General features: G+C 23.7%; 2 protein-coding genes across 2 annotated transcripts; one reads left to right on the top strand and one right to left on the bottom strand.

The window, feature by feature from the left end:
* The first annotated feature begins 3,601 nt into the window (after positions 1-3,601).
* On the top strand, positions 3,602-16,209 carry LOC105361879 (prohormone-2). The gene is made up of 8 exons (XM_011499167.1): positions 3,602-3,681; positions 7,378-7,495; positions 7,879-7,974; positions 8,557-8,698; positions 14,841-14,948; positions 15,048-15,130; positions 15,393-15,667; positions 16,086-16,209. The coding sequence occupies exons 2-8, from the start codon at positions 7,378-7,380 to the stop codon at positions 16,167-16,169; spliced, it is 906 nt and encodes a 301-aa protein (XP_011497469.1). The 5' UTR covers positions 3,602-3,681; the 3' UTR covers positions 16,170-16,209.
* Positions 16,210-21,353: 5,144 nt separating this feature from the next.
* Positions 21,354-23,928, bottom strand: LOC105361878 (peptidyl-prolyl cis-trans isomerase-like 4). Its single transcript, XM_011499166.1, has 4 exons — positions 23,808-23,928; positions 22,847-23,337; positions 22,434-22,675; positions 21,354-22,256 (listed from the first exon to the last, which is right to left on the bottom strand). The coding sequence occupies exons 1-4, from the start codon at positions 23,875-23,877 to the stop codon at positions 21,410-21,412; spliced, it is 1,650 nt and encodes a 549-aa protein (XP_011497468.1). The 5' UTR covers positions 23,878-23,928; the 3' UTR covers positions 21,354-21,409.
* Positions 23,929-24,468: the final 540 nt, after the last annotated feature.

Raw genomic sequence — 24,468 nt, 5'->3', positions numbered from 1 at the left:
ATTTAATTAGAATTATATATGAAAATTTGTAATGCAAATTTGTACTTTCAAAGACTTTTCTTGAATATTAATTATATATTAACATTAATTTACTTCATATTAATTTCTTTAATAAGCATATTATTATGTTCGTTTTCTATTCTCCATTCTAAGCTTTTTTTTTCTTTTATTAATTTTATTCTCTATGAATATATTTAGCTTTTCATTGGAACAACGAAAGTTCAACTAATTTACAAATTTTATATTAAAATTTAGTCGGTACTAAATTGATAATTTCTAATAAATTTTTATTTTACTCCCCTTCATTTATTTATAACTACATAAAAATACATTTATCAAATTTATCAGATTCAATATATTAAAAAAACTTACTCTAAAATTACGAGGATCTATTACAAAATTTCCGATAGACTTGTAAATAAATAGATTTTAATTTAATTATATTTATTGCATATTAAATATATAATATATTGTAATAACGAAATATTATTGTAAATAATTAATTCACTATTTATAATGTCTTAAGTTTTTAATAGATGTTATACTTAGATTGGTACTAATAATAGAAAATAATTGAGTAATTATTAAGCAATGCATTATTAATTTATTTATAATTGCGATCATAAGCATATATTATTATACACAAATTAAATGATTTGCTTTCGTGAAATATTAAACATCTTAAATGACTAGTAATCGCTATTTTTAAATCTATAAAAATAAACAGTATTTTTTAATAAATTTTAAGTACGTTTTGTGTTAATTAATTAAATTTAAGTAAATTTTAAATTAAAAATATGATAAAATGGGTGATAACTTAGAATAATAGTAGAAATTGCAGTAATTTAACAAAATATAATATGTAATTATTAGTTAGTTAAACTAAAGTAAAGCACTGAATTAAATCGTTACTTCAATATTAATTATAATACCTCCCAATATATTGCAATTATTGTAAGAAAATTATCTTTAAATGGTTTGTATATGTTAATTTTCAATATACATATAATTATACTACGAAATATACGGAATATTATATACGGAAATGGAGGTAACACTCGTTCTTTAAAAAAAAAAAAAAAAAAAGTAGGTAATCCGAAAAAACAAATAAATAAATAATGTCAGTATGTACAAGTAGCTTAATTTTATGATATCGATCTCTAGACATATACGTACTATTCTCTTAAGCAGATTGTGTACATACAAACACGAGCATTTGTTTAATTCACAACTCCTTTATGCTAGCGTAAACTTAAAAAATTATAAGTTCTCGCGTATGTGTGCTTTTATCAAAGGTAATAACTATATCAAAAAGTCCATTTAGCCACATCTGTTATACAGCGTAGTGAATTTTATCCAAAAATAAACCATAAAGGAGTAAAGAAAATATATGTATTGGATGAAGAGAGAAGTGAAAAGGGAAGAACGTTCGTCGGAAGCTTTTCCCAAGAAAATATATGAAGCGAAAGCATACGGCTGGAAGTAAAACTGAATTTCAGCTCACCAATAATCGTGTACATTGTCACTGAACAAACGATACTCCCACTCTTTTCTTTCTCTCTCTCTCTCTCTCTCTCTCTCTCTCTCTCTCTCTCTCTGTACCCTTTTACTATATTTCCAACCATCCAACTATTTCATCTTTCTTATATTTTTATAATTACGCAAACCTCTTCCACTTTCATTCATAAAGTTAATAACTAATTATATTTTTTTACTAATATTTAATTATCCACGGATTATTAATAAATTATTCTATAGAAGTAGCTGCTTACTGTCTCATAAAGAAAAATATTTTTCATATTAAAATTGAAGAAATATTATTTTAATTTATAGATATTAATAATTTGCTAAAAGATTTTAATATTATATGAATTAATAAATTTATCTTTTAAAAGCTTTTTTTTATATATCTAAAAGGTAATTAAATCCGTTACATTATATGCTAAATGATTAAAAAGTTTTCATTGTATTATTTCTTCATGAACATATATAACATTTTATTTACATTAGATGAAAAAAGTCAAAGGCCCACAATTAAATTATTATATTTGTAAGATCAAAATGAAATATTTATTATTTAAATGTAGATATATTTCTTCATATTAATTAAAAATATATAATTAAAATTATTTTTCTTTAATTTCATGTAAACATAAAAATATAAAGTTACATATTATTAAATTTTTAATTTTTATTTGAAAAATTCGTAGTGCAAAATGATAGTGCAAACACAGACGATTATTATACTGAAACAAAGTAAGTAGTAAAGTCGTAGATTATGGCAGGTACAGGATATGTATAAATATAAATAAAATATATAAATAAATAAATATATAAATAAATATATATATAAATAAAAAAAAAAAAACTTGTAAATATAAATAAATATGTTTTTGCAATTTTATGCTCAATGTCTTTGTCTGCTTAAATTTATTAAATCGAGTAGTAATATATTGTTAATAAATCTACTTCGTATGAGCTTATAAAGAATGTATGAATTATGATTATATTCTAAAATATTTGCTTAAATTCATTATTTCAAATTTATTGTCAAGAGGTACAGCATTATAAGAACATATTATTGATAAGTTGCAGGTCGAAATTAATTGGAATATTTAAAAAATTCTGCTTCATAAGTTGGATTTATCGCACGAAAGAGCAAAGTATAATTTGTGTATGACATTTTATAATCAGTGCATGAATTTCAAAGACAATTGTATTATTTTTTATTTTTAATTATACCATTTTCATTCTTTATTACTATACATATTATTCATATTATTATAGATATAATTTCATGAATTTATTTGTTCTTATCGTGGATTAATTCTTAAAAGTAAAAATATAGCGTATTAACAATATTTTCCAAGAATGGTATTTAATAATGATATATGCTTCATTTTTCAACATTAGCTCTTATTTTTGTAGTTCCTCTTTACTTTCATTAAAAGTTAATTTCTATTTTCTACCTAATAACGATTTGAAATAAATCCTTTTTTTTTTGTATCATTATTTTTATTGAACGGATAATTTCGCACTAATTCTAATAACTTGAAGTGGCTGTTAAAATATGAGCAGTACTTTTATTAAGCAATCTACGCTCGTGGCGAATAATTTTGCAATTTTTCGTTCTCAACTTTCCAACACCCCGTCCCTTCTTTCCCTCCTGCAGAACTCGTTTATGCTTACAAATACATATACAAAATTTCGCCGTACACGTAAATGCGTGAGTCTGCATGGCGAAAGTTCAAGCTTATCTCTCTCCCCGCGTCTCAGCTCAACGCGTCAGAGACGCGCCTGCCGGCGAGCAAAAATGGGGTGATATCAGAGAACTTTGTATCGGGGCAGCGCTTACCCTCCCTTCTCCTTCTCCTTCTCCTTCTCCTTCTCCACGACCCCTTTGCCATCATTCTCCTCCTCCTCCACCACCCCATAACAGTTTTGCGTAGGAGGAATAATCTAGTGGAAGGGAGAATGGCGTGGTGGTTCGCAATCCCTTGCACCCCACAGCCATTGTGAGCTGGAACGTCAGTGTAGGAGGAAGGCACTTGCAAAGATACCAACGAGGAGCGACAATCGTTCATAACATCATAACAACAATAACATCGACTGTATCGAAATTAACTACTGTCTAATCAAGGACTTTTACGGAAATTGTCAAGTGGATAAGAGTCTCTCAAGGTCGGTTCCACTTATCAAGATTTACTTTCTTCCTTCACTTATTATTTGATTTTATAATGCTCTATGCATTCTCATATTGAATTCATTTCTATGTTATGAAATGACCTCGAACGCTAAAAGACATTATATAGAATATAGATTTATAGTTAGAATATTTTTCCGGACATATATAGGACAATCGGTATTAATTAAAAGGTAACTTTTGTTTACCACTAGTCATTTTCTATATAGTACAACGTAAAGCATATAATATGTTAATAATTTCAATAATGTTCTAAATAATATATCTAATCAATAAGTCCATCATTAAGTCTAAAAAATAAGTCTAAATCAAATTTGGTTGAATGACAGTTAATAAATGCCAATTTTTCAATTAATGCCACAATTAAATGCAATAATTATTTAAGTGGCAGTATTATTTTGCAAATAAACTGAAGGAGATAATATTAAATATTTGTATTCATCTAAGGTAGATCTAAGGTAGAGGAAATATTTCATAATATACAATTTCATTTATTAAAAATAATATTAGCTATTTTCGTAGAAATATTCTCAATAGTCTCACATATTTGTAATTAACAGTAAAAAAAGAAGAAGAAAAAATAAGGTAATAATGATTAAAATCTCTTTGAATTATCAGTTTCTCAATTGCCTCCCCATATACGAAGATAAAAAAACGTTTACGTTAATCGATCAACAGTTAAATTACTTTTACCTACCCAATTGCATATTGCACTCGGAATGCGATGCAACAAGTTGTTGCATTTTGTCCAGACTCTTGCGAGGATGAAAAGGAGTTGATTTTTACTTTTGGCGCGCGTCATTCCTCGGCGCTCACTCGTCACTATTGATGCTCCGTTTGCCATTGACGTCACCGTATGATTTTGTAAAGGATGGACGAGTGCTTGGCTTTCCACGCGCAAACCGTACGTGTAATTTTCAGCTTTGCCGGAACTATTTTTAGACAAATCGATTACGAAATTAGTTTGAAGATAATTTGTTTTCAACGTGGTATCGATTAGCGTATTTACTTTAAGATAAAATTGATCGAACAGGAAACGGAGTACAAGGATTATAGATACGCACCATAATCTTATATTCGCTAAAGCAACATAAAACTGATTTAATTATGTTGATTATTTATGGATTAAAGAATGATGATTTTTAATGGATTTTTTTTTTTTAATCAAATAATAATGCTATCAAATAATGAAATTAAAAATAAGTTTGTATTAATCCGCTTGATAATTAATTTTATTTGGAATAACGAACGATGGAAGAAGATCAGATTGTAACATAGAAATGTGCAATCATTAATATTAAGTAATTTGCTTTTCAAAGAATAAAACTAACCAAAGCTTAACTAAACAAACTATTTTTGATGGTATCTAAAGTTTTAAAGTACTCTTAAAGTACTACATACGTACTTTTTTTTTTATAGTCGGTTCTATACATACCGAGGTTAATTATTCAAGACGTTCATTTATTCCATAAGCGCTACAAGTTTTTTCTTGTTGCTACTTCTCGACATTTTTTAGTTCAATGTAGCATATTTTTCTCATTTAATTTTCTATAGGCTATGAAACATCTTCAGTATAAGTGAATTATAATTTAATATTAAATTATTATAAAATTCATCGATAACATTAAGTACTAATTTCTTAAGCTATTTTTCTATGCTTAAAGAATTCAAATTTTTTCGAGCCATTCGTGTCATTTCCATAACTTATGCGAAGACTTAACAATTTAAAAAATATATAAAAGTAAGTTCTATAAAATTTATTTACCTTATAAATATATTTATGCATTCTCTGCATGTATGAATTTTTGTATTATCTGAACTAAAATAATTTGAAGATTAATTGTTAGAAAAATGGTCTAAGTTGAAAGGATTTTGTCTTTATTGACCAAATTTATCTTTCTTTAGTTTACTATCTTTTTCATTTTTAAGTGTCGTTCTTATTTTTCTTTATCTTTTCAACGTTTGTTTTATTTTTACTTTTGCTGATTTATGCCAAAGCGTAGTTATATAATAATTCTCTCAATTTTTAATTAAAATTATTACATGAGATTTCTATAATTTTTAAATTAAAACACCTCATTCTTTATCTACTAATTGTAAATAATTAGCAAATCATTTTTTCATACTTTTACTAACGATATTTATAATCATATAAACTACAAACATAGATATTTAATATGATGTCAATCAAATATATAAAAAAATAAAATATTCAATAATAATCTAAATATAAATTGCACTTTCTTCATAAAAAAAAATAATAATATGTTATATATATTTTATACGCGTAATTTAAAAGTTGAAATTTATAATGTTAATTTAATCCTAAAATATATATATATATATATATATATTTTAACTTTTAACATAATTCCCAAACGTAATTGAAGTGTAACTATAAATTTAAAATAGAAGTTCAAGAATCATTACTATATAAAATGGTTATTCAATTTGGAAAAATCATAACCAATTTGGGTATCAGTGTATAAAAAGTGGGAGATCAAGTTAATCTACATTTGTAAATATTAGCTTATATACGAAATGATATTTTACGGAGATAGTAATTCATATTCATTTTGTCTCAATATTCATATTTTAAGACAATTATAACAATTGTAACAATTATAAACAAATTATAACAACAAGTCAACTTAATATTTTATTTTATTACAAGGAATAAAATAATAAATATTTTTGTATGTTTCAAAAAATTATTGTAATAAAAAAAAAATGTATTATACTATTTTTTATATATAGAATAATTAAAATAATTAAAACCAAATTCCATAAAATTAAATGGAATATAAGCAACCGAATGCTATTTTTTCTAAAATATTTTTTATCTGCCTAAATAATTCTTTATTTTTTAAATGAAATGCATAAGTGCAACTTATCTTAATACAATTAATTAAATGTTTAAGAATAATCTGATTTCAGCTTTGTTCTTAATCAATCGATATTTTCAAAATATATGAAACTTTGATAATGACTCGTAATATTTAAATGAAAAAAAAAAATATTTCAGTGGGACCGGAAACCTTCTTATAATAGATTTTAATTAATCTTTAAAATTACCGTCATATAATAAGGACGGGTCTCAATTACCTATGACACTATTGAAATCACAATTACTGATGAAATTATCGTAAATTTCTTATATAATGAGAAGCACTTGTGCCAATATAATGATTAATTTATAGTTAAGCCATGAAACTTCGAAATAATTATAATGGATGCACTTGGGACACAATCAGAAAAGAAATTCTTCAGAGTTATGCTAATTAAAATTCACCTCTTTATATTATTAAGAATCGTATTTATAAACAAAATTTAAGTTACATTTAATGAATTTTATACAGAATTTTTTTTTAATTCGTAAGAAAATATAAAATATTGCTTTAAAATCTGTCGATTTGTAAAAAAAAAAAAAATACATTATACACACATATTTATTTGCAGTATATTGTTAAGATAAGTATTTTTGTGACAAAAATCCTTTTTTTTTTTAAAGGAAAATTGAAATTATTATAAAAAAAAACATAATCAAATGATTATAATTATATGAGCTAACATATAATCAGTTATAACACATAATAAATTTAATGCAATGCAATTACAGTTTTTTATTCACATCTATTACATTATACATATGAAAATGTAACCATATATTGCAGATGTTATCCGACTGTTTCTGGTTTTTATTATTGGGCATAATATTTGTTACCGTACAGTCTCTTCCAACTGGAATAGGAGAAGATGCAAAAAAAAAAGATCCAATATTAAGGCCAAAAGGTGAATATAATATTTGTTGTAATATCACACAGTCTTTTATACGATTTAAATAAAAAAAAAATATATATATATATATATATATATATATATATATATTTAACATAGATCTTCATTTACAATAATCAAATGTTTTTATGTGTACTGTTGTATTTAAATGCATATAGATTAATCTACGAAATCATTTATAAATTTAAAAAAATTTTATGATTGTCACGCGTTCCCCGAGTTCATAATTAAAAAAATATAAATACTTGTATTATTACATAATTTTATGATATTATTAAACGACTGATAATTTCACCTCTAAATTAAGTGCTCTTCTTTTACTTTTGTTAAACATGATATTGTATTAATATGATTTTCCATATTGCTTTGTGTTATAGTCAAACGAACACAAGAACTTCTCATGTTTGGCAATCAACAACGCCAAGCGACGGAAAATAACGATGCAAATAATTTTTCGCCATCAGCGGAAAAAAGTAAGAGTTCTTTTGTTTAAAAAATTTAATTATTATTATGTAACGGAAATTAAAAATAATCCAATAGTATTGTAGAAAGGATGAAATAGATATTGATTTACAGTTACTTTAACAATTTTGTTTAAATTACATTAGAAGAATATTTTTTGCATAGTAAACCAATACACTTTATATTGCATTTAACAACCGATTAATAAAAGTGAAGATAATATTTAGCGTTGACTATATAATTATTTATGATGTATATGATGATATATATGATGATATTAGTTATATATGAATTGACTATTTAACGTTATCCGTTCTAAAGTTAAACAATACATATATTATACTATTAATCGAAGCATTTAATAAGAATTAAAATAATTTCTTTGTAAATTTTAGTTGTGATATTTTGTAAATAATATTTAACAACTTCCACAATATCCAATAATTTAATCTGAATTTGAAATAAAGTAAATATCATGCCAATAATCATGTTTTTCAGTTAAATTTGTTTGCACGTTTAACATTTGATGCAATGCTTTCAAAATCAAATTAAATCTTTTTTTTTCTTCTTTTCTTTACTTTTTTTTTCTTTAGGAACGCTGAGTAATTCCGGTTTGGATGATGAAAGCTCTTCACTTACCGAGTCTGAACAGCAGTCGCCCAGTCACTTGAAAGCCCTACCCAACAGTTATGTAATGGATCAATCCACTATTCCGCTGCATGATAAGAGCTATGAGTAAGTAAAATCTGTTCTTACTGTTTCTTTATTATTATTATTTTTTATTAAAAAGGGATTCAATGCCAAAATTTATTATTAAATATCAGTTTTATCGAAAATTTATCAAGAGTAGACACGAAGAATAATATTCACAGTGCAATATTAAAAAAAAAAAAAAAATACAGTAACAGTTATGCAATAGCTTATAAAATATAAATATTATTTATAATTTACATAACTGTAAAACATTTTTAAGGTAAATATTACGAAATTTTTATATAGAATACGAGCACGATAATTTAATTTATTTTCCATAATGTCAATTTTCAAGATTTTTATACAAAATAAAAGAATTTTCGTTGAAAAAATTAAACAATACATACCTATAGTATGTATACTTATATAACATATTTATTATTTATCTTGTATTTTATAATTTATTATTATTTTATTATTTTATTATTATAATATTTCATAAATTTTGTAAAATAAAGTTCGAGTGCATTTTCAAAAACACTTAAATATATTTATGTTCATTAGTAAGAATTTATTAATATTATTTTCAATGTATATAAATAATTAATCAATCAAATAATGTATGAATGTAATATAATCTAGTGATACTAGAAATTACAAATGATTATTATGTATTTTAATTATTAAATTAAACCAAATTTAATCGTTTCATTCCAAAAAGATTAAATAAAAACAATCGGTTTAATTAACAAATGATTTAATTGCTTTAGAAACATTAATATAAAGCAAATCTAATTAAATTAGAATTTTCTATACATTCAATAATATTTGCATAATATAAATAATTATTATAATAATAATTAATAAAATACAATTATTTAATAATAAAATAATGGATTAATAATAAAATAAAAAAAATAAGTTTTTATTTACTATTTTTATTTTGTTACATTTACATGAATTAAATTAAAATATTTCTATTAGATACTTTATAAAATCTTTAATAACATTAAAGAACAAATTTCATGCTGTGTGGGTTACATTACTTATGCGCAACTACATACTGTTACATGCACACAAATATTTATTAAATTTAATGAATATATCAACGTAATAATATGTAAATGAATAATTATCATAAATTAATGAAAATATTGTCATGTGATCATACCCGTAATCAATTATTATCCTTAGGAAAAAATATATTAGTATTTCAATTACATTCTCGCTTGATTGTAATTTATGCAGAAATTCTTTAATATAAATTTTATTAGAAAATATACTAAATAAAAGAAACGAATAATAACGTAATTTATTACGATAAAAATTTGATAAAAAATTCTACAAGTAAAGCATTCATGTGCAATAAACTGAATAGAAAAAAATTGTATTACTTTATATTATTGCATATTTCGTATTAAAAAAAAAAAACTGTCTTTATTTATTTTATACAATATTTGAAAAAGAATATAATATTACAAAATTTGTCTTTTAAAACTATAAAAACATTCACATATTAAATTATAAGGCACTTTCTTAAAATCATTTGCGTTCCTAACGGGAAATTCTTCAAATAAACGAATATAAATTATATAAGAAAAATCCACTTTTTAATAATATTAAATTATCATGATACGAAGAAGTAAATCTAAGTAAAAACATTAATTATATTGTACATTTTCTTGGCACTATTATATGTTCATTAAATAGTGATTGAAGCAGATATTTAAATAATTGGAAAACGGAATAGAAAATTTAATTGAGAGACAAATTGAAACATAGCGTTTCTACAATAATAAAAATATTCTAAGTACCTCTAACTTGGTAACTCTAGAGCGCAATATATTATAATTATTTTACTTGCTATATATATATATATATATATATATATATGCAGATGAATAAAAGCTAAATTAAAATAGTGAGCGAGTGCAAGCTCATGTGCATATAAGTTCTATCGTTCTTGCACGCATGTTGGTGCGTGCGTGTGTGCGTGCGTGCGTGTGTGCAAACATTTTAATGCAAAACTTCATCCTTGGCCGTCGCTCGCTTAGATATGGCAAGGTCTTCGTTAATGAAGTTGGCGATGTCCTTCCGCGAGGCACGTGGGAAGTTTTGCCTCCTTACGGGCGATATTACGGCGTCGGCAATGATGACCGTCGTAAGCGTTCCGAAGACTCGAATTCGCATTCGCCGTCTACGAGTTCGTCCACGTCCTCGTCCTCGACAATCACGGGTAGCAGCACTGCGTCACCGGCTACTTTACCCGCTGCTTCGGCACCAGTCTCAAAACCCGCAATCCGACAACTCCAGAGAAGGTAATTCTCATGTGGTTCTCGAATGCACTTTTTCAACTCAACCATCTTGTTAATTAATTAATGGAATTTTCTTTATTGGTTGCTATTTACATTTTTATTAACTATCCGAAGAGTATATTTCGAGCTTTTTTGATATTTCTCGACATCGGGAAAACTAAATTTATTGAAAACTTGGCGATATTAAAATTCATAGCACTTGTTAACATTACATTCGTATTCATATATTTTGATAAATTTTATTTTCAACTTTTAAGTATAATCCCAATTAGATCTAATTGTAGTATATTAAAGTTTTGTACTTCTCATAATTTACATGGTCATATATTTACATTTATATATTTTTCTTATCACATTATCATATTATTCAAATTGGATATGTATAGAATAAAATATTTATATAACATTACGGTTATTATTATTATTGTTATTGTTGTTGTTCTTCTTCTTCTTCTTCTCATTATTATTATTATTATTATTATTATTATTATTACGTAGAATTCATTAAATTCTTTTATGTCGTAACAAATTTCTCGGTACTCGAATTTTCGTTACGTACTATTAATTTCGGTATTATGTATAAGAATAAACGTTTCAATTTTAGTTAATATTTATCAAAATAATGTAATTTAAAGAAAATCGCATACACATAATTTGACATTTTTCAAAAGATTAGGAAATATTAAATATAAATATTTTAGTTTTTATTTATTTCAATATGTTCAATATTATAGAAGTAACACTAAAAATACAGCACGAATTCCTAAAATATAAAATTCAATATTATAAGCTATATAAAATGTATATTTTTACTATAAATTACAATTGCAATGAAAAATATTCATATTCGTATTTTAATCAAATAAAATAATATTCCTTAAGTAAAGAAATATATTATTTATGTGTATATATTTTATAATATATCATGTTCTAGAAATAACTAGAGACATATCTGTTATAAAGAAATCCTCTCATATCTTCATAAAGCCGTAAGCACTAGAGTATGTACAAGTGACTGACGTTACAATAACTTATAATAATTTATCAATGCTTTAAGCTTGCAAATCGTAGAAGCGCGAGTTCCCATATGACACATTTTTAAAATCTATTGCTATCTATTCACATTAATATTATACATACATACATGCATACACACATATATATATATATATATATGTGGATATATATATATATATATCAGGTCATATCCGTATTCATATCCATTATATTTCATTGCACCTATACTGCTGCTATAAGTGTGCATGAATATAGTCGAGAACATCGTGAAGAAAAATAATGCACAGCAATTATTTTTAAACCTCTATATATCTATCTCAAAATAGAGTTAATTATTGTATTCTTTGTAAAAGAAAATATACTTCTACTTTATTCCTCATTCAGGGACATCATATTTCATGAATTTCAATTAAATTTTTTAGATTTAAATAAAAAAAATTATATTGTAAAATTAAAATTTTAAATTTTAAATATAATTTATTCAGCTTTTTTTTTTTGAATAACAAAAATTCAATGATTTACTCTTATTTAAATGTAATGCAAATTAAACTAAAATATTACAAATTAAAAAAAAAATATTTTAAAGGACAGTAACAATGTTGAAATTATAATTTAACTTTGAAAAATTAAATAAAAATATTATATTTCAAAGGAACTGAATATTTTGACATTAGAAAAAGCACATAATTTATAATCCACATAAAATTCAGTATTCCTAAAAAGTTGTGATTATTTTTACACAAGATCATTTTAATTAATATGAATGGTATGCAGTTAATGTATGTTTATGATGAATTTATAAACAAAAAGTAATTTTACTTACATATAAAAATTTAATTCTTAAATTCCTCAAATTCAATGTGCACAAATCTATATTTCAGATATATTCGTTTAGATCATTTCCTAAGAAAAAACTTCTATTTTGTGTGATGTACGAATATACCTTTTTTATAATTAAGGGCGCTAAAAATTGATTACATATGTTATTTATAAATTTAGATATCTTATAGTAAGTGTTTCTTGAAGTTATAAATAATTATATCGATATTTGTTTAGTCTTTTAGAATTGATATTGATTGAAAAAAGTTCTTTAAAAAGAAAAAATTAATTGATGAAAACAAATAATTATTTAAATTATTTATTTTATTAGTTATCTTCTTTATGCATAAATTTTATAATAAATACCGATTTACTATAATAAAAATATGATAAGAAATGATAAAAAGTGGAATATAAAATAAGATGTTTTCGTTGTTTATTTATATTTGTGATTATTATAATAAGAAATTAATTTAATATTTGAATGTTAACATTTAAATAAAAAGCATTTGTTTTATATCTTTGTAATGAAAAAAGAAACATCATATTATAAAATAAATTATAATTTATTATTAAACGATAAATACTTTATTAAATACTTAGGATATATATATATATATATATGTTCTTAAAATTGAAAAATATTAATAAATAACATAATTTTATTGTAATAGAAAACCCGAAACTTTGATTAGAATTTAAACATATATTATGAAATAATTGTTCTATAGCAACTAACGTTTCATGAAGTAAGAAAGACGCAAATAAAGAAAATAGACATAAAGAAATAGTAATAGAATCGAAGATTATTGCAATAGGTAGGTAAGTGAGAGGTAGGTTAGTAGAACCAAACGTGCAAAGAAGAGAAATAATGAAAGCAATTACAACAGCGTGGCGGATGTGCGTGCTTATTAAACCAAATATGTCGCATGAGATGAAAGCAATGCCAAACTGTCATGTATAAAGCCGAGTGCAAATATATTGTGTTACGTACACTATCAACGCAAAAGAAATGAGGAGTAATAAAATATGGGAAAGAAGGATACGTCCAGAGAACGAAGTAATAAAGATAATACTTGAAGATATAACCGTCGAGAAAGAGATTGAGGTAGCCGACTGTAGGAAGAAAATCAAGTGGGGGCGTAGGAAAAAGTTGAATGGAAGCTCCAGGCAAAAGTGGGTCATGAGAGGACAAGGAGGAGCTGCTCTCTAATAACGTCCAACCAGCTGATGAAATTAACTTCTCCTGCTTCATGTATTGATCAGAGAGGAACGATAAAATATGACGATCCAACCAATGGGAAAGAGATAAAAAAAAAAAGGGCCGTTCGGTTTAAAGGATTAAATTAAAAATAGAAATTGAGATAATTTGGTGAGAGAAATAGAGATGTGAGATATAGAAATTAATATATGAACTGAAAAATGTGAAAGGTGGAAAATTAAAAATATTTATAGCGGCTAGAATATGATTTTCTAATATTTTTGTAATAAACATTCAGGAACATTCGTAACATTATATATATTTATACTAAAAGATGTAATATCCAGGCCATTATGTGATGATTTAATTGGAAATAATGTCGTAATAAATAATTATAGTATGCTGTGATTATAGTTACAGTATTAATAATAAGTTACGTAGCTTAATTAAAGGGCATAATTAATGTTTTTCATTTCTTGCTACTTATTTATGAAATATTAAATATTGATATTTTTAATAAAAAAATTATTTCTTAAATATTATCATTTAATGTTTATTTTTATTTCTTTTGTTTTTTTTAATATATATTTAATATTGTTACTCATCCTCGTTTATACATGGATTAATTTATACATAAATTAAGATAAAAAAGTGTACAACTTTTTTTTTAAAGTCTAAATAATAAATGCTATTGTCGGACTTTTGATTTATCAATATCTCAAATCAACATTTTAATTATACAGAATAATTATCGATAAATTATCGTGAATTCTTTAATTTATAATCACAGGAAAGCTGAATAAACGTCTTAATTTTCATTTTTCTATTTCAGTGTTTCATCTTATTATCAAGAGCCCCGGTATAAACGAGAATCGGAGATTGACCCCGAGGAGTACCTCGCACTTCTCTCATTTTACGATAACGAACGCAGGAATCGAGGGTAAGGAAATATTTTTATTCACTGATATTTTTATAAATAAACACAAATAAATCACTATATTCGGCGAAAATGCAATCTCGAGTTGATTTTTATTTTTAGAAATTGGTTAAACTATGGTAATGAGGAGTACGAAAACGTCGATGATGCTAATATTATCGGAGTCGACGACGAAGATCCAAGAAGTAAGATTTTTGTCAACATTAATTAATACCTTATATTGGTTTAACATTAGTTAATATTTGTAATATTGTGATATATATATATATATATATATATATCGATCGATAAATGAGTTTTCCTTCTTGACTGATTTTATCATAAACAACTATCAAGCATTTATCATTTGGTGAAGTGATTAATATTTAGTTTCACAATAATTCATTTTCTTTATTAAGCGAAATACAAATTATAGAAAAAAATATATCTCAATCAATTACAACGTAGGTTCCTCGTGGTTGGACAGCCCCTTAGGATATCCTCAGCAGCATCGTTATCTTACAAATGATCCTCTCCTAGGCTCAGACCTAGCTGCACTAGGACGCAATAGACCCAACAACTACTATGAACAATATCTGGGTCAGCAATATGGAGGCACAGGAGGCCAACAATACGACGCTGGAGTGCAATACGGCACACCTCAGTATGGCATCCCCTATGTTCAACAGCATGCCTATTATTCACCGGAAAAAAGGTTCATGATGAACCGAAAACGATCACAGGTGAGGAATTGGACTGAAATCATTATTACTTTTTAAGCTTAAATTTTCAAAATTTGTAATATAAATCGTAGACTGATAATGAAAAGTTGTTTTACAAAAAAAAAGTTGAGCTTGTAATTATAAAAATATTGACAATAATTTATTCTATAATATTCACTGAGGGAGACAAGACTTATAATTTCAAGCTCAAACTTATTGGTTTCCATCATTATATTTTTAATTCATCGATATAAAGCAAATGTGAATTTATATTTTAACTTTATTCTTTTAAAAGATTCAAAAAAAAAAAAAAAAACAAACAACAACAACAACTGTCACAAACAAATAAATACTTCATTTTCGTTATTGCTACTTATAATTTATAAATTAGAATATTTTAATAATAAATTCAATTAAAAGATTATTTTGTATTTAACAGAATTATGATTCCTACGGAGATCGAAGCGGTATAATGTTGAACACCAGGGGCTATCTCAATTATAAAAATCGTTTACTCTACTAAAAGAAACATAATACAACGATGTATAAAAATATGAATGGCAGCACCAATATAGTACATTTGTCATAATTATATTATAATATATAAAATTATTTTGTATTTCTATAAATATTTTCTTAGATATTTTATTTTAGTAAAATAATAAAAGTTCAATATTATTATCAAGTTTTATTGATGATTTAAAAATATTCTTAAATTAAAATTCAATTTATAGTAACTTTATGCTTTATCTGTATATTTATATAATTTATTCTCTATCGGTACACGGCAAAAAACTAATTTTTATTAACATATTATATTATTAGAATGAATATATATATATATATATATATATATTATATATATATATATATCTATATATAATATATATATATATATATATATTATTACTAGAAAGAGAGAGAGAGAGAGAGAGAGAGAGAGAGAGAGAGAGAGAGAGAGATATAGATGGATAGATAGAGACAGAGAGCGAGAGATACTTTGCATGTGTGTTTGTGTAGTTGAAAGAAGACGGAAAACACGAGAGTATGAAGGGGGGATATAAACTGCGTATAAATTATCGGCTATACAACAGAATTAATAGACGTAACACATAATTGAAATAAATGAAATTAAAGATGTTTGCAAAGTTAAAATTGATGGAAAAATATTAAATTATAAAATTGATAGAAAAATGGCAGACACTACATATCTCTACCTGAACTTGCACTCGGCATGTTCTTATCTCTTTTGGTTGGTAAAATCAAATTTAATTTAAGTAGAATATAAAAAATTTGAATACAGATTTTTCTTTTTTTAAGACAAATTAGAATTAAATTAAGAGTCACTCGTACAATATAGCGTTGCATACATTTAATAAAATTAACATAGAAAATTTTATGCAACATTTTCTTTTTACACTTCTCATATTCATCAAACGTATTTTTTACATTTGTATTATCGATTCCCTTTAGTTTTTAAGTACTTTTTTAATATATCCATAGACCACATTATTAACTATTTATTATGAGCTACAAACTTCGACTTTTTGAATTATATTATTTTAAAAGTTATATTAATTAAAGCAGTATTTAGTGACAAAAACATTTTAATCAAAAACTATGTAAGAAATTGAGAGAATTTTTTATCGATTATTTTGATATAATAACTAAAATAAGTTTAATTTTAACTATACATTTAATACAAATTCCAAACAAAAAATAATCTTTTTTTTTTACGCAACTTAAACATATATAATTAAATATTCAAAATTATTCTCATTTATCAAATTAAGTTAATGTCTCTTTCGTGTAACAAATTTTATTTTAAAAAAGTATACAAATATAAATATATGTTATATGCATGACGAAATGCAGTTTAACACATATAATACATCGATACATAATCCCTTGAACATATAAAAATTAAAGATAAGTTTGCGTGAATACGATGGAAACAAAAAAAACAGCACAACGCTCAGCAATTACATTTGTTTTTAGGATTAAAAAAGCTCACATAAAGAATATTAATTTGTATAATAGATAAATTTTAAATCAATAACGTACGCACTCGTGAGATAATCTAATCTTAAATTATGAGGATTTACTTTATCTGAAATATTAAGATAAATGAGTATGCTATGCAATCAATAAGTAATAGTATATTGCAGATTATTTATTAAAATATTACATACAAACTGTGTATTTTGGATTTGAATAAATTATAAAATATGAAGTATGTAGTTTTTGCTGTAAAAAAATATATATATGTTTATTCTGTAGAAAATATTGATTCATTGAAAGAAGAAAACATTATTATAGAATTAATTATCCTATTTGACTTAAAATAAATTGTATAATGCCTTTTACTACAAAAATTCTCTCAACATTAGAAATTAATATTTAAATATTAGATAAGCCTGATTATTGTAATTAATGATTAACATAAAGAATAAGAAATCAGTGAAGAGCCTTAGCATTGAACGGAAAGAATAAAGATTATTTTATTTCATTGTATCTTTATTTAAGCAATTGTCCGAATGACGAATAATATTAATCAATTCTTCGATTATTAATTTTTTTATTTTTTTTTAATGGTTTGCTTAAAAATAAATCATATTTTTTAATCATAAATTTTATATTAAAATTTGCAAAGAAAATGATAATCTATGTTGTTTTATTAAATTAAAATTATAATACCAATTAAGTGCACAATGTCAATATATTCTAATCTCTTATTCTTATTTAAGTATATTTTTATTTTATTTTATCATATAAATACGAATTCACGTAAGTTGGTAAATTATATTCTTAAATAAAATATAAAATTACATTTTTATTTTGCACGTTTAACGGCTTATTTCAATATAAATATTGATATTTATTTTAATATACATTTGATTATTAACGTCAATGAAATTGCATTTAATTTATAATTGCCAATGCAATTATAAATAATATAAGAATATTTTTAATTTATTAAATTAATTAGAATATTTATTTTTAATTAGATTAGACCATACAAACTAGAAACCTATGTAAATTTGTAGCATTTTAATTGATAAATATTCTGAGACTTGCACTTGTGAAATTTATTCATGAAAATCTAACTTAAGAATTATCAATAAATGGGACACAAGTTACAATCAGTATTAATATAAGACTACTAATCATTTTCATTTCAAATTATATGTTGATTCAATTAAAATACATATTCTAAAAAATAATGTAAAAAAAAAATTAAAATCAAAAAACATTTGAGCGTCGAGTATAAAGAAAATGAATAAGCAAAACAAAAATTATGTTGTATAAAAGAATTAAATGAAGCGATGCTTTTTCTGTAATTACTTTAATGTAACAATTTTTAATTAATCAAAAAATTGAATAATACTAAATTTTTAACGTCGATTGCTAATTTGTACTAAATTACAATGAATTGTAAAAATTATACATAAGTACAAAATTATAGATAAATCAATGCTTTTCTTTGAATGAATTTCTATTATATATATATATATATATATATATATATATATATATATATATATATATAATAAGAATCCAGTAGAATTCATTAATTTTACAAGACAGGCTACTGATTTGTGTAATCTATTATTGATTAGATTAACATTATTAAACAGAAAAATATGTTGAAAAATAATTCATTCTTTTATATAATAGTATCGCTTCTCAAGCTCAACAATAATATTTTTCATGAACATGAAAATTAAAGAGAAAACAAAGACTCTTAGTTCGGATAAAAGTTTTTCATGCATCCAATTCTTTACCATGGATTCCTATATTTAAGATAAATTTAATAAAATAAATTACATTTCAATTTATAAATAGATTATTTATTAATAAAAAATAAAAAATGTTAAAGCATACAGATATAATTATAGGAAGGAATTATTTTTAAATTTACTAAGAAACTATTTATATTGAATTTCTTATAAATAGTAAATTATTAAAAAAAATTTTGACTCCTTGACGTATATTTTTAAGTGGTGGTATCTTTAATTTATATTCTAGAATAAGCAAAACTTTATAGAAATCTATTGTAATCTTTTTAATGTATTATTTTTATTGATGAATTCAAATTGTTTCACACTACTATTAAAAAAAATTTATTTATTTTCAGGAAAAGTAATTTTTTTATATTACTAAATATAAATTAAAAAATAAGATAATGAAAGTATAAATTAAAAATGTGAATATATGAATATGAAAAAATGAAAAAATGATATAATGGAAGTATGTTAATTATACATCCAAATATAAATTTTTAAAAATTAATCAATATATTTAAGAATATAAAAAACTTTTTCTGAATTTAATTACTTTGTTAACAAATATTTATGTGTAAGTTCTTAGATTCTTAAACTTTATCATTAACCATATATATCGAAGTTGATAAAAAATCTTAATGTTGATGATCTATAATAAAATTATGATTAATAAACTCACAAATTTATGTCTATAACATTCAGTCTTTATAATAGACTTAAATGAATTTTTAAATTTATGTAAATCTTAAAATTAACACCCTTATAATTGCTAATACACTAACAAAAAAATGAATATATATATAATGAACTACGAAAAAAAGATGACTACACAGAAATAAATGATTTCAAAAGATTCGAAAAAATAAAGAAAACTTAATTTGATATATAAATAAAGTTAAATATATATATATATATATATATATATATTAAACACTACAAGTATAATTGTATGTTCCATTCAATAGTCTAGAATCTATTAATTATATTTTCCCATGGAAATAAAACATCAATGTACCTAATTTGTTCTCATTATATTTCGATTGAAAAATATTAATAATTTAGATAAAAAAATATACATGATAATTTGATTTTTAAGCAAATTATTTTCGTATACAATTTTTATATATTTTCTTTTATTATTCGAAAATTCAAATAATTACTTTAAAAAATAAACAAACTAGTGTTATCAATATAATTAAATATTATTTTAAATTAAATTGAGAATAACAGCTAATGAAAATAAATAATAATCAAATATATATTAAATACCAAGTTAATTTGAAATGGAACCATATTTTGATGTATACTTGTAAACTCGTATCCTAGTCTAAGAGGTCGACTGATATGTAAAAGAACCTGTATTTCAGAAATTAGATTTTTATTGAACTCAATGGTGCTTATTATGGGACTACAAATGAAACAAAGATGATAACAAATTAATGTTTCTAATTGTAAGAATCAGATAATAAATAAAAAATTATATTCTACGCATGTAATTTGCGATTATTGTGTGATATAAATTAAAAAACAATTTAATTTTCTGGTGTTTATATTCGTTATTTCATAATCCATTTTTATACATAAGTTATTATTTAACATTTCGTTGATAAAATTATTTAATTTCGCTAATTGTATAATAGAAAAATTATTGATAATTATAATAATATTTACATTTAATTTCATTTTTATTAAAATTAATGATGAATAAACATTGAAGTTGTGTTATTGTAAATTTATTTTATTTTGTATTCTGACAATTATTGTAAAAAAATGTTTAGCATATACCTGTACTTATAACGTATACATTTACAAAATTGTTTTTTAATAAATTGTATTTTAATTCAACAGATCAATATTTATAAATAAATATTTTTTATTAAAATAAAACGAAAGTAAGTACTTTCGAAATTCACTCGTGCTCATAAATATATTTGAATAGTTTTTTCAAATATATAATACATATTATATACAACTGTTATCATCGACTTTTATATTTATGTTTGTGTTTGTGTCCACTTCTTTCATGTTTCTCTTCTGATTCATCTTTTGATTTTGATCGTTTTGACTTTTTGTTATTTGAATGTCTGTCATCTTGATCTTCCGATGATTTACGATCGTGTTCTTTTTTTTTATACTTTTCAACCTTTATTCTTGGATCTCGATAATAATTTTCCCGATTTTTGTATTCATATTGACTATTCCTTTCTTTTCTATCTCTCCCTTCTTTGCTTCTGTCCCTACTTCTGTCTCTACTTTTTTCTTTTCTCTCTCTGCTTCTTTCTTTTCTTTCTTTACTTCTTTCTCTTCTTTCTCTGCTTCTTTCTTTTCTTTCCCTGCTTTTTTCTTTTCTTTCTTTAACCTTTTCCTTACTTTTACTCCTTCCATCGCTTTGCCTTTTTCGATTAAACTTGCTATCCTTATCATTCCTTTTTTGTTCATCACCAATTTTATTGAACTTTTGCATTTTCTTGATATCCCTTTGACTAAATTCATATTTATCTTTATCCCAGTAATAGCCTCGCTCTCTTTTCGGACTTTCTGAGCCACTTTGAGATCTCTCATTTTTTATTTTATTACCATCTCGAAGTTTTTCTTTTTTCTTATTTTTGTGTTCATTCTCCTCATCAAAATATTTTATGCCTTTGCCTTTACCACGCCATCGCATTTTGGCAACAGACTGTGAGAAGTCTACGTGAATCCTGCGATCATCTATCAAGACGTTATCCATTTTAAAATAAGCCTCTTCGCAACTTTTCCTCTCAGCAAACTCTATAAATGCGTATTGTAATGAGTCACCTGTCTGTCGATCCCTAATAACTTCACAGCTGAAAAATAATTTTTATATCATATAAAATTGACTTATATTTATTTAAAGAATCTTTTAATTTAAACTGTTGATATACACAATTTTCATTATTTTCAAGAAATAAAGGTTTACAATTTTTAAATATATGTAAAAATTAGAAAAACCTTTTCTATTTTCAGATAGAAAGTATACACACCCAACAATTTTACCAAATCTGCTAAAAATAATCTCCAAATCATCATCATTTGTTACTGGATTTAATTTACAAACAAACAAAACATTTTCAGGGGGAGCCATCTCAGCATCAGGAATATCTCCTACAATTTCAAGAATTGTTGCTCTAGCTTTAGCTTCTTTTTCTTTCTGCATTTCAGTAATCTCTTCTATTGACATTCCTACTGTATCATCAATAGTTTCATCTGCGCCAATACGATCACTCTAAAATAAATTTCAAATAATGTTCGAACTTAAGCTTATTATATTATAATATAATATGTTTATAATAATATTATAAACTTCTACATAATCATTATATATTTTACTAATATTTTTAAATATGTATTGATTTTTAATTTCATTATAAAGTCATATATAAAAGAATAAAGTTACCATTAAAGCCTCTTTAGTAGGCTCTGGACTTCTGTCTGGTATAACAAGTCCTTTTGGATCTTCATATGGATCCTCAAGGACAACAGTATGCGATATTCGAATATCTTGATAAGGTCTATGATCTCCATCACATATAGTTTCATTAAATTTTAAAATGATCTCCAAGCCTTCAGTTATTTCTCCAAAAACACAGTGATCTCCGTCAAGTGATTGAAGATCAGATCCAAGTGTGATAAAAAATTGTGATGCTAACATATTATCGCCGCAATTAACCATTGAAATTAAACCAGCTTTATCATGTTTAATTTTTGGTATTTGTTCAGCTTCGTAATAACATGCTTTTTCACCTAATACAATACCATATATACTTTTTCCTCCTTTTCCAGTAGAGGTAGGATCTCCTGTTTGAGCTATAAAATTGCTCTGTACAGTGAAGAACAGGTTCCAATTGTAATATTTTATTTTGCATAATTTCAGGAAATTGCGACATGCTGTAATTTAAAAAAATTTTTAATTACTGATTCATTGAAAAAATATCAATTAAATGTTTTGTAAAATCAGAACAAATTAATAAATAATACATACTTTTATTATAAAACTTAAAATATACAAATTTAAATAAACAATAAAATTATGAATAATTTTTGATAAGTAAACATAATTCAAATACATAAAGATTTAACCTACTTGCAAAATTGTATTTAATTTTATAAAAATTATATCTTTAAATAAAAATTTGTATTTTATCAGTAAATATCAAATTTTAGAAAAAGGAAATAAAATAAATGTCACAATAAATGTTATTGAATTCATTAAATTAATAAATAAATTACATTTATTTTTTAAATTATATATAAAATTTAATAAGTACTATGTATTTGTTTGTAATTTAAATTGAAATGATTTTTCAAAACACATAATACGAAATAAGGTTAGATTATTCAATGATTGATAAACTCACTTTGTGGTCTTTCCTTAGTATAAAGATCGACGGTAAAATCACCAACAGTAGTTTCTACAACTACTGACATTTTTATTTGCAATTTAAATATTGAAAAATCTTGTCAAATTAAACTATACAATATGTATATTAACATCGTTTTAAAAATTTTAATATTATCATTTTACATACAATTTATAAATTGTAATTACTTTAATATGAAACATTCACACAAAAGAAATATATACTTTACAAGAATTTATTTAATTTTATATACAAAAAGATCTTGTGAACATGAATATTATTCATATAATACGATAATCCATACGATTCAACAAAAGTATGGTTATATTCCGATTTACACCGCAATTGCAGCAGTTGCCATTTTACCAAATACATTATGAATAAAATCACTATGGCCGATTAAAATTTGGGCGCGAAAATTTTGTATTAGTTTTACTTTTCTCTGGATTTTATATATTTTTCAAATTTTTATTCATTTGATAATTTCATATATACATTCATATTATTAACCTATAAATAAAAATAAATATATAAAGAAAGGTTTATTTAAATTTTATGTTTCTCAATAATCATTGACAACTAGTCAAATATATTTGAAACCCAATACATTTAAAATACTTTTTCTTTAACTTCAGCAGTCTTCATCTTAATATTAATT

This window comes from Ceratosolen solmsi, unplaced genomic scaffold (assembly GCF_000503995.2).
Source record: "Ceratosolen solmsi marchali unplaced genomic scaffold, CerSol_1.0 scaffold2, whole genome shotgun sequence".
Lineage (NCBI taxonomy): Eukaryota > Metazoa > Arthropoda > Insecta > Hymenoptera > Agaonidae > Ceratosolen > Ceratosolen solmsi.
Note: the sequence above shows the minus strand (reverse complement) of the source record. Positions and strands in the feature narration are given on the sequence as shown.